Source organism: Carassius auratus, chromosome 29, assembly GCF_003368295.1.
Source record: "Carassius auratus strain Wakin chromosome 29, ASM336829v1, whole genome shotgun sequence".
NCBI lineage: Eukaryota > Metazoa > Chordata > Actinopteri > Cypriniformes > Cyprinidae > Carassius > Carassius auratus.
In genome coordinates, this window is record NC_039271.1 from 8,079,964 (window position 1) to 8,099,115 (window position 19,152).

The window sequence follows — 19,152 nt, forward strand, 5'->3', positions numbered from 1 at the left end:
TTCGTGATGGTGGTGCCTTCACAAGTCAAGCACTTCAATTAACATTTTAATTTGAAAGTGTGACAAATGCCATGAAAAGAAACGCTTCAGACTTTTAAAAGAAAGAATTAGGGCAGTGGGGGTTCATATTACTTTGCTTTAACTTCAGACATTCACAGAACATCTGAGACAGAAATATGAAAAATATAGTCTTAACCACTGCAATGTTTATCATATTATACTTTTAACAAATTATTAAACATTATTAGTATCTGGGAGGGTCTGAACTTGAGGACAGTCATTCGTAACAGATCAGAGTGAAGATAACAGACTTTCAGTATTTGTGTGTTTGTACAAGTAACCTGAAGGTGTGAGTGACAACAGCAGCTGATCTTACATACCTCTCAAACCATCATGTGTCCAGAATAAACACCCACTGTTTACACTGTCTACTGGTGACACCAGTGTACAGGAATATACAGAGATGAAGCACACCAAGAATAGCATTAAAATCCAATATATTTAGCTAAAATCTAATTTAACATCAGAACACATTTCACTGGGATGCCAGGATATTTAAAAGGACCTTTACTCCAAATTATGCCTGAAATGACAGGACAGCAGAAGCTGAGCACTCGATCACAGTCAACCGTCCTCCTCAAATCTTCAAAGGCTGGGCTTCATGAATATTTAAGCCATGGATAGATAATTTAAACCAAAAACATAAACATTTATAATAAAAATAAGAATACAAATAATTACTTGGATTATAAAAATGTAACATTTTAAATATTTTGAATGTATTTTTAAATACATTTCTCATTTTGTATAACATGATTACTTTAATAACTGAAAACATTAATAAATACATTAAAAAAATAATTAATTGAATTATAGCCCAATAACAATAACAAATTTCTAATTAAAATGAAGAGTAAATCTAAAAATAAAAACTACTCAAACAAAATATTCTACCTTTTTCATTTGTTTGACTTCTTAAACATCCTAATGTCAAATAGGGAATTATTTGCACTATTTAATTTTTTTTTTTCCTGGTAGGCTACACACACGCACGCACACACACACACACACAATCAAGTAAAACATGCATATGTTAGCCTACTTAAGTGATAACCTGATCTGATAAATATAATTATTGCAAAAAAATACCTGCAAAAAAAAATAAATAAATAAAAAGTTTACATTTGTGATTTTTATTTTTGTTCTTCAAGATTACAGATTATTGCTCCTCTACCATCAATTGCAATATTTAAACATTGTTGACAACTCATCATTAAAGACTTTCATATTTTTAGTGATTTATGACAATAAATATACAGTTGTTTCATCTTCTTTAAGTCAATGCTCATTCTCCATCAGAGGTGCTGGTGTTGATCCCATGCGCTCCATGTGGTTATAAAAGCATCCGGAAAAATCCCAGGCCTGGAACCACATTCCACTGCCACACAGCAGCCGAGAAAGCAAGCCTCTTCAAACACATTATAAAGCACACGCATGTACCCTCGCAAATAAGAATGAAAGTAAATGAAAACAATGGGTTGAACACATTTCGACAAGACGTACAGCAACTGATGTGTTTAGTACAGAGATTTTGTGTTAAGCAGATAAAAAAAGTGAATGCAAACTTGACATCAGGGTTATTGAGGAGATGGGATATCAATACATTTACATTTTTAATACTAATGTAGACTCTCTTAATACAAGCTACAAGAGCAGCACATACTAACAACATAAGAGGAACAAACATTTAACCCACCTTGAAATGTTTGAGAGCAAATTTAACACTTTTATATGACTTTAGGGTTTTGTAAAGTTGATTTGAAATTTTACTCGTAATTGCAAGATTATTCACACACAATTCAGAGTCGGAATTGAGAGATAAAGTTGCAATTACTCGTAAAAAAAATAAAATAAAAATATTGTGAGATATAAACCCAGAATTCCAAGATATAAATGCAGAATTGATAAATCTACAATTCTGAGGAAAAAAAAAATTTAAAATTGCGAGATGTCAACTCATAATTGCAAGAAATAAACTCGCTTTTCTATGATGTCTGAATAGTGAGAAAGTCACAATTACATCGTTATTCTGGAAAAACATAAACAGGATATAAAACTCTAGAAGAAAAATCCAAACTTTAAGATATAAAGCCACAACTGCGAGAAAAATAAAATTGTGAGATGCAAATTCGGAATTGCAAGAATAAAAAAAAAGTAAATTGCAAGTTTATACTTTGTCTTCTCAAAACTGTAAGGTATCACAGAATTGCAAAGTCTAAAATCCTTGGACAATCAAAGAAAAGGTCCACTGGCTAAGGGACACCTACACGACACAGACATCCATGTGAGACAGTCCTGACTCCTGAGCGAAGGAACGTGACGCCACATTAAACAGGAAACAGGAAAGGTCATTTTGATTCCCTTTATGACAAACACAGATGGCATCATAAATATCTAAGATTTTCAGAAGTGTAGTAAAATAAAGGTCCCAATTTTATTATATTTGAATATCCAAGTCACAAAGGCAGCTTTTGCTCTACAGGCCTGCAAACAGCAAAACTATCCTCTGAAATGAGTACACAGTTGGTCCTGGCTTCAGTTCACACATATTTCTCTCCCACTGCGTTCTAGACTAAATCTGCAGAGGACCTGGAAAGAAACTCAGTACCGGATTAACTGTACATTTGGTATCTCATTGATATAGAATCTACTTCACAGTATATAAAACAAGGGTTTCGTTTAATTCCATATTACATTATAGGATCTTATAACATTAAATTGCTTATTTTTTATAATGACAGAGGATGAGTTCATAGGAACAAAAGATGGCAGAAGTAAAAAAAAGAAAAAAAAAATCATAAATATTTTAATATACACCCCTGTGATTACACAGCCTGACGAGTTTTAGCAATTACTTGGATAGATTGCAAACAGTTTGAGCATTTCAATCTCAAACATCAATACTGGTGTTTTTGGATACAGTGTGGTAGGAGCGTGTTGCGTTTGAAAAGGAAATTTGAAATGCTAACTCCTATTAGCCAATTAGATTCCAGTCTGGGTGAATAGATGGGATAAGCCCCGCCCCCGAATCGTTCACAATCCAGTAAAAGTTTAACCACTTTTATTTAGAACCGAGAGCGCAAAAATGTTAAAATTCGCTGCAAAAATTTATACAAGACAAAAAAAAAAAAAATTAAGTGTTATTAACTAAAAGAACAATTTGAACCCCTGCACCCGACCGTAATTCTGTCCCACCCCCCAATATTATATAGAGAAAATAAAAAAAATCAGAGAATTTACAAAATTAGAGAACAGGAGGACAACGTTGGTAGTCCATGATTAAATCATCAGGTATGACTGAACATTGTTTATCCTTGTCTTTAGCAGAACTTAAAATTTAACAATAAAAGATCTCTAAATGGATTACATAGAACTAACACATGAAGTTAAGAAAAGATGAAATGGTGACATTTCCATGAAAACATCGCTGGGTTGCACCACTGGCAGTAGCAGCTCATAAAAGTTTAGCCAAGTTATTCTAGCATAAAATAAATAAACACTGCCATAACAATAATTAGCCACGCCCTTCAACCCCAACCAATCAGATCAGGGCTTCTCCCTCCCCTCCAAATGCAAGCTGTGACACACAGCTCTTAGTCTGTATGAATTATGGAGTCTTGATAATTTCTTTAGTCTTCGTTTCACATCTGTGAATGGGTCTAGTACCTAAAAATGAAACATTGCAAGCAATTGGTAAACATCATAAAAAGACAGGAGTTTTTAAATCATGAAGGCTTATCATGAAGCCGCTGACCTGTAGTAGTTTGGCTTAAAGGGTCCATTCTTGTTCAGGCCGAGGTATTTGGCCTGTTCATCAGATAGTTCAGTCAAATGTGCATCAAAAGTAGGGAGATGAAGGCTGGCCACGTACTCATCTGCAGAAAAAGCAGATTAGCATTTTTAAGTACATTTTAAACATCGCGCATCAAGAAAAGTCACATTTTATTTAATATTTATAATTTGGCACCATATTTCAGTGCCAATTAATTTAGCACCTGCTGGAGTGTTGAACTATGGTTGTATATTCATGATGAGAAAAAGCAAATAAATAGCAAACTAATATATATATATATATATAAAATCTCTTCTTTATATCTCATTTATTAAATAAATTTCTCTGAGTGTGAGCTGAAGGTTTGGAAGAAAAAGCTGAAGAGCAGTGGAGAGGATGAGAGATCGTGGAGGGAGAAGTGGCAGCCGTTTGTGACAGGGTGACCTATTTTCAGCTGTCTCCCAGGATCCCACGGGGCTAAACTCTACAACGCATGCCGCAGAAAACAATGAATCTTTCAACAGGCTGAAAACATCTGTACACAGTACAGACTAAACCAATTACACCCCTAGACAGCCATAATATTAAGACAACATTTGAGGATTTCACGTAAATCCTCGGTTTATTGCATGTGACGCCTGTCTTAGTGGAGTATGAGCACCACATATCTCTCAAATAGTTCATTTCGGGTCATGCCTAACCATTCTTTTAGACCTGCCATTTTTTATGCACGTGCGTGTATTTATATCAATGCATCATACCCATTTTTTTAGGCAGCAGGTAGACGTCCTGTTTGTAGCGGCCTTCAGGGGCATTGTAGAGCTCTATCAGAGCCAGAGCCTTTGGGGAAAAAAGGAGCAGGAAATCAGTCACCATGACAACAGCAAGGCTGTGACACACACACACACACACACACACACACAAGTGCCCGAGGTTCATACTCTAACACAGCAACCGATTCTCTGATTGGACTGTGAAGTGAAATTCTCTTTCCATGCACACAAAAGCACATTATCCATTTAATAAAGTAATTTGTGTTCATTTTTGACTCTTTATGACTCTCGTCTCACCTGGGTAGTGGCAGTGATGGACAGCACAAAGGTAGGAACAGTGGAGCAGCTCAGGTTTAGGAGGCGACCCTGGAAATACATTCAGTATATGGATTTGAGAATACATAAAAATTCTTTCAAACTGTGTTTTCAGTTACATTTTAATCTTAACTTCTTTTTTCTCCTTCATAATACCTGCGCAATGTCTGACTAGTCAAATAAATAAACTTGCCTTGCCTACAGGAAGATGTACACACATAAATGCATTTATATATAGACATTTAAATGTAAAAAACAAAACCTAAACTAAACTTAAACCTTAAACCATAAAAACTTATGCTAACACTTTAGAATAGGTAACACCTATTAGTTGCTTATTAGCATGCATATAACTAGAATATTAGCCATGTATAAGTGCTAATTAAGAACATATTAATACCTTATTCTACATCCCTGATCTTACCCAATACCTAAACCTAACAACTATCTTACTAACTATTAATAAGCAGCAAATTAAGAATTTATTGAGAGAAATGTCGTAGTTAATAGTTAAGAAGTGTTACCTATTCTAAAGTGTTACCGAACTATAAAACAAAATCAAATAAAAATGACACTACCAAAAAATACAAATACTACACTAAAGATACACTACAAAATTAAAGTGAAAATGGAAAATATAAACAAACTCAAAACATGACTAAAAACATACAGTTAATATACAGTATTACATGTAATATACAGTATTACAATTTATCCATTATATAAAATAACACTGCAATGTAATTGTGATTACATTAACACATTATAAAAATGTATTTTACATTCACTCCAGTTTTTTTGCAATTCAGTACAATGCAAGTGCAAAATAATAATAATACATTTTAAAATCATGACATTTTCAATCTTTCTAACCTCTGCCAGCAGCACTATTCTCTTTCCATCTGGCCAGATCACATGATCCACCTGTGACCTCACCCGCTCCCAGGTCAGTTCGGGGGTTCGCAGACTGGCCTGAAAAGTTGGAGGAAGGTGGTCAACTTTCAGACACTTGTTTACACACAGTTTGTGTGAATACACTATGTGTTAGAGCAGTTTCCTCACCACATCGATCTCAGTGTTGGAGTGGCCCATGTTGCAGACGATACAGCCGTTCTTCATGCGGTCCATGTACTCTCTTACTACCACGTTTTTATTGCCTACGGAAACAACATACCACAAGAGTGAGATGAATGCGAATGAGAAACCCTGAAAGCTTCTGGGTTTAGTTGATGAAAGGAGCTTCAGGAAAAAATAGTTTTAAAATGATTCAAAGAGCCACATAACAAAGAAGTCCCTCGTTCTCCACCTGCCTTTCCCCACAGAACCGCTAAATGAATCCAAAGAAGTCAAAATGCAATTACTGCTGAAAGCAATGTCATCCACATGAGCAACACAGCTGCATGCAGAATGGACTGTGATTCAGGTTTGATTCTTTAATTGTTCCGTTCATCATTTATTTTACAGGAACGGTTAGAAATGGGTCTATAATCAGAACTTTTGTCAAACTTCATTTCATTGAAATTCAAGATTGACTGCAGCTCAGGTATAATTACTTGAAGTGTATACGAGTCTCAGATGCAATTAACTTCAGGAACAGCAATCTATACTACAATCACTGCATTTGATTAGTGCAGTGAGAGGTAGAATGCAGTTATACAGGCAATAAACTGTGCTCATTTATATAACAGTGTATCATTCTGCAGCATTAAACACTAGCTGATAGCTCAAAGAGCCTTCATAATCTCATTTAAAAGCATGTTAAAAATATATACATGTAAATTTTGAAAATGCACAAATAAAGATTTAAAAAATTATTATTTCTTCAAATATATAATAAAATATAATAATAATGGTGATTAATATTATTATTATTACTATAATTACTTAAAATACAATACAAATAAACAACAACAATAATAATAATAGTAGTAAGAACAACCTGACTAAAAGCCTTTATAACATCATACTAAAGAAGTAACATCATATGTTTTAACTAGTAATTATTTAGTTTAAATATATATCAACAACAGCAGAAACTTTAAAGTATGTCAGTTTTTTTTCCCAACCAATTACAAAAAATCGGCACAGCATCTTTCAAGTTTAAAAAAAGATACAAAAGGAGCGAAAACTTGTCTTTTTTGGGGTAAATTGCCATTTTTCTTCCCTTAAATCAAGAATCAATCAGAATAATAAACCTTCCAAATTTACTACAATCAAATTCAGATTCAAGAATACCTGTGCAGGTGATGACAATGTCAACTTGTCTGATGACTTCGTTGAGTTTTACCAGCCTGAAGCCATCCATGCTGTGTGATGACAAATATAAATTAGTCTTTCTGATGAGCAAAAATGAAAAATAAATGGCATGAGACTGAATTGTGAATGAAAACAAGAGTTAGGAAAGTGCTATGATAATTTGAATTAGGTGTGCAAAAGAATTGGAGAATCATTCACCACTCAAATGCTGGTTCACAATGTATTATTAACACATCAGAATGATATTAAGTGTATATAATGGCATCGCTGCTATCGAGGAAATACTGAATCAGTGAGAGTGTCTGTGGCTCACCAGGCCTGTAGAGCACAGATGGGGTCGATCTCAGTGACGTAGACGATGGAGCCCATCGCTTTGAGAGCAGCACTGCAGCCTTTTCCCACCTTATTACACACAAAAGGATTCACAGGTATGACTCAGAACAAAAAGGTTCAAAGTATCTGTGAAAATATATACTGTATGTAGCACACAATGTGACTGCCACAAACAGGGCAAAATATAAATCATTTGATGTTCCTGGAAAAACATTCCTATTTTCCTCCTCGACTTTATTATTAGAAAGCAAAAGAAATCCATTTAGAGGTATTTCCTGGGGTTTTCTGTCCTCTAGTGGCCATATCTGGTATCTGTTTCCTAATACATTAATGCAGCAGCAGTGGAGGTGTGGCCAGCAAAAGTGATTGACAGATGAAATGGAATATTCTAAAATTGATAAACAAAATCATTCTAAAATAGTTGGGGTTTAGCCGATTAGACAGATACTAAATAATTGTCATATTTTAACCCTTTACCTTGCATTCTCTAAATTAAAAATTACTTTTTTAGATTTTGCAAGACTGGATGTGACAGATACCAGTCTTTTGAATTAACAAATTTGAACAAGTGTACTTTTACAAAGTCCAAGAACATGCTTAAGATCTAAATGCAGGTTCTCAAAGGAAACCGTTATGAGCTGGCAACATTTGTCAAATAATGATCTCACCTCTCCATATCCACAAACCACCACCTGCTTCCCTCCAAACATCACATCTGTGGTCCTCTTTAGACTTGAACACAAAACACAAAAACACTCAGTAAAACCACAGGTCGAAATTAACCACACAGTTCCTGCTCAACCAAAAAGAGTGTGTTAACCATATTGATTGGGGAAACTATTTTAAGCGCCTTTATAAGAGACATACCCATCCAAGATAGACTCGCGGCAGCAGTACAGGTTGTCAAATTTCTGCTTGGTCACCGAATCGTTCACATTCATTGCGGGCACACATAACTTGCCAGCCTTTGACAGCTGGTATAACCTAGAAAATAAAAAATGAGATATGTTTAGCAAAAAAAAAAAAAAAAAAAAAAAAAAAAAAAAAAAACACAAAGACAAAGACAAATTTTGCAGAATTAATGTTGATAACCACTATATATATAAATTAATGCATGATATATATACATATTAAATGGTCAGTATTTAAATTTCTTGATTAAATAATAAGTAATAAGACAGTCAGTTGTCTGTCTGAATTATCCAAAACATTTGAGTACATTCTAAAATATCATACTTCAATCACTTGCCAGTACTACTACTAGCCACTAGGTGGAGACATTCTCTATTATTGTGAAAAAAACAATTGTCCAACAGAAACTGAGTTTTTACCTTATCCACGCAAATGAATAATAAAATAAATCCTTTACAAATGACTATTATCACCTGTGAACTCCAGTCACGCTCTCCTCTACGATGCCCTTGATCTTTTTGAACATGTTGGGATATTTCTTATAGATCCAGTGAGTCAAATCTCCTCCATCATCTAAGATCTACACAATATAAGCTGTTAAAATGCTGAAAACTGAAATAATATTTCACTTATCTAAATGTAAATATTCCAGCTACCATGTTGGGCTGCCAGCCTTCCACGTTAACACAGCGATCGATACACCACCAGAAATCATCCTCCGATTCGCCCTTCCAGGCAAACACTGAGAAACCTGCCAGAGATGACACACAAGAGTTGATCAGGACAGAATAGTATGAAAGGATAAAAAAATAAGAATAAGATAGGAAAATATTTACCTCCTTCGGCCAGAGCGGCTGCTACCTCGTTTTGAGTGGAGTAGATGTTGCAGGCGGCCCACCTGCACTGAGCGCCCAGAGCAGAGAGGGTCTCCATCAACACCTGCAAACACACACACACACACACACACACACACACGTCGATGCATTACTGAAACACAGATGTCCATCTGCTCTCAAAAAATGTGCATTAAAAAAAAAAAGAAACCTCCTCAAATATAGTATGAGAGTAAAAAAAGTTCCTAAATGGTCCAAATAATGTCCTTAAAAAGTGTTGGGGTAGGATTAGGGTGTTTGAATTAGAGTGTAATTTTTTTAATTTAAGAACAAATTAAGTTAATATTAGGGATTGGAGTGTTTTTTTTGTGTGTGTACATAAACTCACAGCAGTCTGTGCAGTGATGTGGGTGCAACCCACAATTTTGGCTCCAGCCAATGGCTTCTCTCCCTGAGCTCTTTTTCTCAAAGCCATGAGAGCCGGCATCTCTACAGTGCACAGATACACAATAGTCATTAATGCATGCTATTAGTATTAAATTAAGTGATTATCGCATGCACATCCTTGACTTAAAGACTCACTGTGTTACGTTTAGTGGCTGAAGAATAAAGCTACAAGTTAACTCGCGGAGGAACAATGTTTTGGTAATTATGTGAGTTGTGCTTCATGGATGGATCTGATGGCTTGAGGCGCATCTCTGTGCTTGTAGTTACAAATGATCACATTACTACATTGTGAATGTCACTAATAACACTAACACAATATCAAAACACAGATATCTGAAAAATGTGTCTTAAGAGTAGGTAAGGTTAAAAATGTTTAAAAGGTTTGGCAACGGTGACATCATATATATATATATATATATATATATATATATATATATATATATATGCTATTCATATCAAGTAATGGTGGAAACTATAACTTGGCAAGGTTATTTAGAGGCAAATGGACAAAAGCAGTAACTGGTTTAGAGATTTGCATTGTTACAGTGTAAACATTGTTTGGTGAGCCAAGTCAATGCACAGAAATGTGCAACTGTGCTACATGTGATTTGTGATTTATTACAGGTACTGTTCGCTTATTGAAGCTTGCAGGCTAAGAAAAAAAGATTGCACCTTTTTCTCTCACAGTTCAGACTTTTTTTTTTTTTTTTTTTCCTGAGTTCAAATTATGAAAGTTGGCAGCTTCCCGGGAAATCCATCCCGACATCTCCTTATAAATATAAATAACTAGAAGATGGGTTTATGACGTTCTCGCTCATTAAAATTTTTGACATTTGTTAACAAAAAAAAAAAGTAACATAATATAACTTTAAATGTGAAAGAACTTTTTAAAGCTTATAAAGAGACACTGTGTGTGAAAGTGCACACGGGAGTATGGCCATGTGGTTATGAGGGGCTGAAGGGGGCGCCCTGCTGTCTCACAGCACACACTGAACATATGGCCCCTCAGCAGCACAGGAAGAACATCAAAACATGCTTCACTTGAGCTCACACAAACACACTTCTACTTCACACATAAACAAATACCAGCGGCTTAATATGTTGACAGGCCTGCGGACAACACCAAGCGTGAGCGGCATTGCACAATCAGCTGTCACGCTCGTAAACAGTTATAACTTGTCGGCACATGAACATTAAGACACACAAGGCCCTTCCAACCTTGCTCGGCAATCTCAATCTCCCTGCGTCCGAAGTCTGCCTGTTTGATGTTCTTGATACAGAAGTCTGCATTGCCCTTGGAGTTCTTCTGCTGTTTGTCACGGGGAGAGGTTTCGTCATCGGAGCTGTCAGTGTATGAAGCAGCTGAAAAGTGAATAATAAAGAACAAAAATATGTAGATGTGTGTGTTTCTCTATGAACACAGTCCTAAGACACCCTGCCTACAACACGTACTCTCCTTTATCTATGTAATCCTCTTAAAGAGGCCTGCCAGAGAACCCACACAGGAAAGCCTTTGTTCACATGACTCACCTGACACTCTGCATTAGACTCTTGATGTATGGTAACATGTATGTAGCCCACCAGACTGAGGTTTAACGGGACATGAACGTGTGACTGTACAGTGTGTGTTGGTGATTGTACAGCGTCATACCTGAGCTGTAACTGTCTGTAGAAGACTGTGAGATGGAGCGAGACAAAGACCTGCGGCTGATCTTGGTGGGACGTTTGTTGAACTCCTGCTTCTGGTCTGCAAACTGGATCTGTCAAGAAAAAGAGTGGGAGGGTCAGGACAAGAGAGAGAAAAGACCAGAGCGAGAGTCCTTACAGTGGGAAAAGATAGAAAGACTTTGAAAGAAGTCTCATACTTGCCAAGAAATATATTTTAATAAATTATAAAATGTACTGTATTCCTGTGAGATAAAGCTGAATTTTCAGCAGCCACTACAGCAGTTTTCAGTCACACAATCCTTTAGAAATCATTAACACATGCTGATTTGGTGTTTGAAATATTTTTTCTTATTATAATCAATGCTAAAAACAGCTGTGCTGCTATTTATTTTATTATTTTGTGAAACCTAAAATAACCTAAATTAACAGATGCATTTTTTTCAGAATTCTTTGAAAAATCCCTTTAAAAAAAAAAGGAAAAAAAGAAACCACGGTTCACACAATGATATATATATATATATATATATCTGTCACATAATTCTTAACAGTGTGTCCATTACCACAGGAAGTGACAAACAAGTAAATAAACAATGACCAGTCCCCGCAATCAAGCTGAATATCAGGAATAAGCCTTTAATTGGAAAGTGAGAAGAAAATGATTTCAACAAAGATTCGTCCTAATCTTTAACACTATTTGACCGGCCAGATAGATACTTCTTGTCTGCCAAAGTCAGGCAGGTTTAAAGGCGATCATTTCCATATCAAATCTTGATAACTCCAACAGTATTCTTCATAAATTCAGTCAGCCACCACTAATCTGCTCTCAATGAGCACCTTTGAGAGCTCGTCGTAGACGTGTCGGTAAACTGTGCTACTATTAATGGCCTGACAGCTGTTGCCTGCAGAGAGGAACGCTCTGCGTGAACCGTGAGAGGATTATAGAGCGGAGCAGTCGTGCCCTGCTGACGTTATCATCTGAGTCAACAACAAGCCTCAAATCCCCCCGCTCCATCAAGAGATTTTTAAAAGCGTGACTATTACATAACCTGTGCCATATCTGTGTTCAATCAACTATCTACTGAGTGATCACAGTGATTCATCTTCAAGCTTTAGGATGAAGCTATAGGAGGTGCTGTTTTCAGGACGGATGGATGGCTTTTAGACCACGAGTATAACACAGTTATGCAGACAAGTGTAAGGGCCTGACTTACAGAGGCCTTGATCCACACAAACACACCGCTGTGCCCAAAAGTACTTCAGTAATTGCCACTTGCAGAGATTTTGCGTCAATAACGCTACAGAGAAACAAACACCCGCAGACTCTGTGAACTTCAATTTGGCACCCGTTTATCTCTTATTTATTACTACACAAAGGGCTGAGGGAGTGTACTGGGAATGTTTTATTGTGCAGGAAACACACTCTACCAAATCACATACTTGCATGATACTAATCAGAGAAGAAAAAGTTCTGAATTATCAGATTCAATTAGAAATATGAAAAAAAAAAAAAAACATGTCAGCATGACACACAAGAAAGCAAAAGAGAGACAGAAAAAAAAACGAATGGCAAAAGGGAAGGGACCGGCGGAGGGGAAGTAGACTATATACCATCTTTACATGTGGCCATTCTGATTCCATGGCCTGTGCATCACAATGCTAAACTGTTTCCCTTTGGGGTTTTTTGTGCATCTCTCTTTTAATTGTTAATTGTTTAGAAGCTGAAACGATTCTGGGCAGAGTTGGCAAAATGTGCATGTGTGTGTGTGTGTGTGTGGAGGCTTTTAGAATGTGATTTCTGCGTCTCATGCTCAAGATAATGAAACATGCCAAGGACACATGCACTCACACACTGCCACCACTGGCCCTCACAAAGGGCTCTTTCGACAGACCGAAGGTACCAGAGGGATAATTACTCTGGCATGTTCTTGAGTTCTTTGAACTCACCTTTATGACGAACATCAACGTCATGGTTGCTGGTTTAGCTTGTCGATTATCACTTGTTGGCCTTTAACAAGAAAAATGTGCTAAGACTTTACAAACAGTTCAACATTGTAAAGCAAACAAACTGTTGGTGGATGTTTTATGATGGCCCAATCTTGAAAAACAGTGCTAATTTGCTGAAAATCATCCTATAAGAATACGGTGGTCCACATCTCCTGTGAACTCATGTGAAAAGTATTAATAGGTGTGGTTTCTAAACTTTTTTCCAGTATGACTTCATACCTTTCCCAGGGACCTGGATCACGCATTACTTTATCTAGGGAGTTTAGAAAGTCAAATATTTGGGAACTATTATCAGTCTTTTGTAGGTCTGTACATTCTGCCGAGGTGATCTGCACAACAAAACACACTAATACACTTAAAGCCTCAATGTAGCTCAAACAGTAGAGCATGCGTCAAGGTCATGGGTTTGATTCCCAGGGAACTGAAAAAATGTGTACCTTAAATCCAATTCACCACTTTGTATAAAAGTGTCTGCCAAATGCATAGATGTAAATGTTTAGTCCATGTTAGACATTTATTTTAAGGCCAGAAAGGTGTAGGCAAACACAGATGCAAATGCTTGGCCAGCTTCGCAAATGTGAGGTCTTGTACAAATTAAACATGTTACTTTCAAGTCTTTGTGGCATTAAACCAGACGTAATGTACAGCAGCTTGCTATAAACATGTGTTAACTTTTCTAACAAGATTAGTTAAGTAGTAGAACTGAAAGTTTAATGTGTCTATAAAAGCTGCTTTAGTTTATGTTTATGTATTCCTTTGGCTAAAACAGTAGAGCATGGGATTTGCAACGCCTAGGTCATGGGTTCAGTTCCCAGGAAATGCATAAACAGTTATGAGATGTATACCCTGAGAGCAAAGTAAGTCGCTTTGGATAAGAGCATCTGCCAAATGCATAAATGTAAATGCCTACTGCTCTGCACATGTCGCAACTTGCATTGCATTTTACTGTTGTTCTAGCTGACACAGGCATTTTATGATTTTGCGTGAACAAATAAACTTACCGACTTTAAAAAGTTCAGATTTGGGTTTATTGCATTACATTCGTCCCTAATCAGACACTGTCTGCACAGTCCAAGTACACTATAAAGGCAGCTAGTTTATTTAGAGGAAAAAAACAAATGGAAATAAAGACTTCAGCAATATGAATTGGTCATCATCCAAATGAAAAGACAAGGATAATCATGCACTGAAAACAAAGTATTATGCTATTACGTCCTCTTTTTAAATGCCACTAGACATTTTGCCAAAAGAGAAATGAGGTATTTTAATCTTTCAAAGGTAATATGAATGGAGTTATGTATTAAACAGGAGGCAAAAAGCTCAATTGGAGGAAAGATTCAGGCCACGAGCAACACTTCCATGAAAAAAGATCACTTATGTATGAAAGAAAGAACTAGAGAAAGAGACAGATGCTTGCATCACGTTAACGGTACATTTTAGTGACACTGCTGAAAGCCGATAAGAGCGGTGGAGAAACGCTTTTTTCTTGAGAATGGATGTTCAAGTATTGGGTGCAGGGTCCTGATGACTTTATCGGTTGTTCGTTGAAACAATGAATCACTTTTCTAACGAAGTGAACTAAACTTTTACTCAAGGATAATCATTACACTGCAGCTTTGCTCAAAACCCAAGTGAGCTGCCTGCCAAGATGACATTAACCATCCATAATAAGAAAGAAAAAAAAAATAAAAAAAGACTTTAGTCTCTTAAGTGTGTATATACAGTCTATATATATTCTTGCTGAACAGTCGTGTATGCAGACAGTAAGGCAGCTTTCTAAGGTTTGGCTCTAACAGAGATACCAAACACTCAACTATCTTATTGCTCTATATATCAATGATGTGTGCTCATTTAGAAGCAAACAAAAAAATTAATGTAACGAATGATGAATGTAAAGCGATGACTCACATTGTCGTTTGCCATCCTGGTGAAGTGTGGATTCAGTACAGGAGCCCAAATCGAAGCTGGTTCGAAGACCCTAACATTGAGAGTCTTGTCACAATGATGCAAGTCATGGCTGGTGTGCAAGGGTTTTGTTAATATAGACTGATGCAGTACAATGCTTTCATTTACTAGTAAGGAGACCTCAATGTATGCCAACAGTTAGGAATAAAGTGCAGCTACAGTAAGTGCAGTTAGCGAAGAGCTCCTAAACATGAACTCTCTGCAGGGTAGAGCAGTTCCAAAACGTTCCTAACATCCCGCTGAGCTCTGAGACAATAAACAAGGAAACTTGTTATGGAAATTTAATGAAATATGTTAGTCTGGAATATACAACAGGACAAAAAGTTCTATTCTGAACTATTTTAAACAATTGTGCATACTCTGTAGTGTATACGTGACCATTTTGTCTTCTTAAAAAAAAAAAAAAAAAAAAAACAGGCTAAAACTTTTATTCAAATTGTGAATATATTAAATACAGAAAACAATTAAAGAGGGCTCCCTTTAATATAATCACTACGGATATCAATAGTGGCGGTGCGATTTGCCACAATGCTCAATGCAGCAAATCACGCTGTAACTAAAAGCCTTTAACGGTATTCAGACAGAGCATGATCACAAGCACAGGACCTTTTGAAAAGAGCTGCCTATCAGCGTGTACCGGATTGAGTCAAAATATTCTTGGCTATTGGACCCACATCCCGCTTGTGGCGTTCACCTGACACAAAAATGTTATTCCACCAGGTACATCAAATATTAGCGGGCACACGCCTGCAGGACACGTGCAGGACTCTGGATGGGTTTGTTCTGCACAGAACGCATGCTAACAGGAGAGGAGAAATGCAGAATAACTGTACAGATAAAGAGAAAAACTTATCCTCCAGATGACAAATGACAGAACCATACAAAACCTTTAGGCCAAACAGCAGAAAAACGTAACATACTTTCACCCAGACATACTTCAGTTCTGAGTACACATCAGTAATGGAGTCACTTGAGCGTCAAAAAAACTACAAATTTGTCTGCAGAAGGGAGCAGCGAGTTTCAGAAATTACATGATTTCTTTTTTCTCACCCCCTGAGCTTTTCATTTCATGGCAGCAGCAACATCAGGCTGAGGTCCTGAACATCTCTGGAGGAGATTACATTTGTTCTCTGTGGAAAGACATGCGTAAACAGATTCACAAGTCCTGTGTAGCACCTGCATCGCGTGGTGCAGCATAAGGTTGAGCTAAAGAACTCATTATATGCAAATGTAACATCACTTTTAACTAAAGGCTATACACCAAGCCGACTTCAAAGAACTAAAGCCGACAGAACTAAAGAGCATCTGGACCAAAAAGCTGGAATTAGCTGTCTCTATCAGCAGCTATCAATATATTCATCATTCAAAAGGAGAAACCGAAATAAGGATATACAAGACATATGCAGACAAAGCAGCACTTGCTTTCCATTTTGAATATCAAATATGTAAATAACTTGCTTAATTTTAAGTGGCTTATGTTATGAAAATATTCACATACTGGAATGTTTGGACAGCCGACCGTCGCCTTGCTTTAAAGACCTGCAATGACCTGATGCAACACAGTGCTGTGCGGGACGAAACTTGATGGGTGTGTGTGGGTAGATACTCATGTTTGCGAGATGCAGGATTCTCAATTGATAATCAATTGTTATTAATCTGTTGCACAAAAGCGACAAGAAAAACTAATATAAATTAAAAACAATTAACTGGCACAAGCATAGGCAGAGCTTCTAAATTTTTGCAGCACTGAGCAATGTAGCCAATCACAGACATGTGTGTTGATTTCTGGAACGAAATGTCCAATCAGAGGTGTTAGAGTCTACTCGCCGCTCAAAATGCTGTAGTTCTTGTGCAGCGCTGAAATTTGCGTGCTCAAGAATCCTCTTATGACACACAAAGTTAAGACATTATGAAAGATTCATTGTGTTATAACAGAGCGTTGTGAGATTGCGATGGACTGAGATGTCAGCTTTTTAGTGATTATAAAGGGAGTGTTCTTCGATCGCATTCAGCCAAGCCAAACTATGGATGCAGCAGCCTATGATTGCTTTAATAACAAACATTTTATTTTATGATTATTTTTATTAATTTTACCAACATTTTAATTACATTAGTATGGACACTTATTTTCGCCATGTAATAAAAATATAAAAAGGTAAAGTAATAATATATAGAAGTAAAAAGATAAAAAGCCTCACTCTTGGCAAGTTTATAGCTTGCAATTATGTCTTGTTCCTCTGAATTGTGGACATCTTGAAATGTAAACTCAAAAAGTTTGCATTTTGCAATTTTTACTTTTTTCCTCTGAAATTTTAGTTCACTGATCACCAGGGATCAGTAATCTATTGATATCCTAAAAAGAAAAAAGAAAAACCACTCAGCCTAAGATTCCTTACTTAAAAAGCCTTAATTATCATTTCATTGTGGTGAAAAAAAAAAAACATAAACAAATAATTGTTGCCATCATGCACCACTGCATTATAAAAAACAAAGACGTTAACGCAACTGATCTTTTGCATATCCTTCGATTGTTATGAGCCTAATACATTTGCTGTGACACACAGATCCGCACCTCAGCTTTCTTTCTGTAGGACAGTCTGCAACTTCATAAACTGTTTTCATCCTGGCATTTTCACAAGCTTTACAAGCTATAAAGTGACTCTCATAGCGACTACACTTCACAGTCAGACCAGACAGGGTTTGGCGGGTAGCATGGGTACTGTGATACAACACGGTGACCCCCTTTGACTAATGATGGCACCAGAAATGAGAGAGCCTGGTGCAACAGACAAACCCCAAAAAAAGCACCTCAGGGAACTTAACCGGAGAAAGAGCTTATGTGAGGTCCATTCTATTAGATAAATCTTCTTCCATCTAAGTGTTTTAAATTTAATGCATAGGCTTAACAGAAGGTATACGGAAAATATCCGTAATTCAAATGACCAATCCAACACTAGCAATCGTGTGTCAAAGAACACTGGAAGGTGTGACCGGTAATTTGCTTCCTGCTCGAATGACGGATCACATTGTAGGACATGTGCGCTCAAGTGTTCTGCATCCAACACGTAACGTACCTGACAGATTTGATTACTATTTCTTGAAATTCTGCCCTTCCTTTTTTCTTCGTATCCCTCAGCCACAAAATAATAGGATTGTATTCCTACAAGGCCAATATATCACTGGGCTTGGCAAGGAGTTTGACCTTTCCTACAATAAAGTGTTGAAAAGCACTCAAGCAGAGCAAAGCATCTGAAGTTTGATGTGGATTTTTCCACTCTGAAGAACAGAGGTTAGCTGTAGTTAAAGGATCTGTTCGGACTTTGCCAGTATTGGTAAAGTTAAATCAGTCTTAAGGATTGTAATGGAAATTTACAGAGTAGTATAGTAGTCTGATTCATCATAAAGTTTTCTTGCTCTCAGCCTCCTTAAAGTTCATGACTGATAGACAAAACCGCCATGAATTCATTAAAAGCATGAAGAGTTTGTTCTGTTTGATAAATGTCTTCACACTCTGCACTTGCTCTGTGAATGTATAAAAGTCATCTACCTACGCAGAGAGCTCAGCTGCAAAGGGTTAGGGGGCGGTCAGCTACCCCATGGCCAATTCAGATTCTTTCTGGAGGAGCCATTCGATACCACGTCACGTTATTAACAAAAGCTTTCTGAAACGAGCGCCTCGGGACGCTTCAGCTGTACTAGAGGAGCAAAAAAAGAAATGCATAAAATGTCAATACCAGCCTACAAGATGTGTTGTTCTCATACCCTTTGCTATAGACGAGGTTTACAGTAGAAGTTGTGGTTGTAACTGCAAACC

At 36.8% G+C, this 19,152-nt stretch overlaps 1 protein-coding gene across 3 annotated transcripts in view; it reads right to left on the minus strand.

The window, feature by feature from the left end:
* Window positions 1–1,177: 1,177 nt before the first annotated feature.
* LOC113047971 (putative adenosylhomocysteinase 3) overlaps window positions 1,178–19,152 on the minus strand; it is a 28,910-nt gene continuing 10,935 nt past the window's right edge. For all 3 annotated transcript variants that reach the window (XM_026209435.1, XM_026209436.1, XM_026209434.1), the window contains 16 exons: window positions 11,353–11,461; window positions 10,920–11,063; window positions 9,643–9,743; window positions 9,258–9,360; window positions 9,078–9,172; window positions 8,895–9,001; window positions 8,377–8,493; window positions 8,178–8,241; window positions 7,490–7,578; window positions 7,156–7,226; window positions 5,983–6,077; window positions 5,794–5,892; window positions 4,903–4,971; window positions 4,594–4,672; window positions 3,815–3,935; window positions 1,178–3,726 (listed from right to left, as the gene is read on the minus strand). In XM_026209435.1, coding sequence (XP_026065220.1) covers window positions 3,720–3,726; window positions 3,815–3,935; window positions 4,594–4,672; window positions 4,903–4,971; window positions 5,794–5,892; window positions 5,983–6,077; window positions 7,156–7,226; window positions 7,490–7,578; window positions 8,178–8,241; window positions 8,377–8,493; window positions 8,895–9,001; window positions 9,078–9,172; window positions 9,258–9,360; window positions 9,643–9,743; window positions 10,920–11,063; window positions 11,353–11,461 — 1,470 coding nt within the window. In that variant the 3' untranslated portion in view covers window positions 1,178–3,719. The remainder of the gene's footprint in view (window positions 3,727–3,814; window positions 3,936–4,593; window positions 4,673–4,902; window positions 4,972–5,793; window positions 5,893–5,982; window positions 6,078–7,155; window positions 7,227–7,489; window positions 7,579–8,177; window positions 8,242–8,376; window positions 8,494–8,894; window positions 9,002–9,077; window positions 9,173–9,257; window positions 9,361–9,642; window positions 9,744–10,919; window positions 11,064–11,352; window positions 11,462–19,152) is intronic.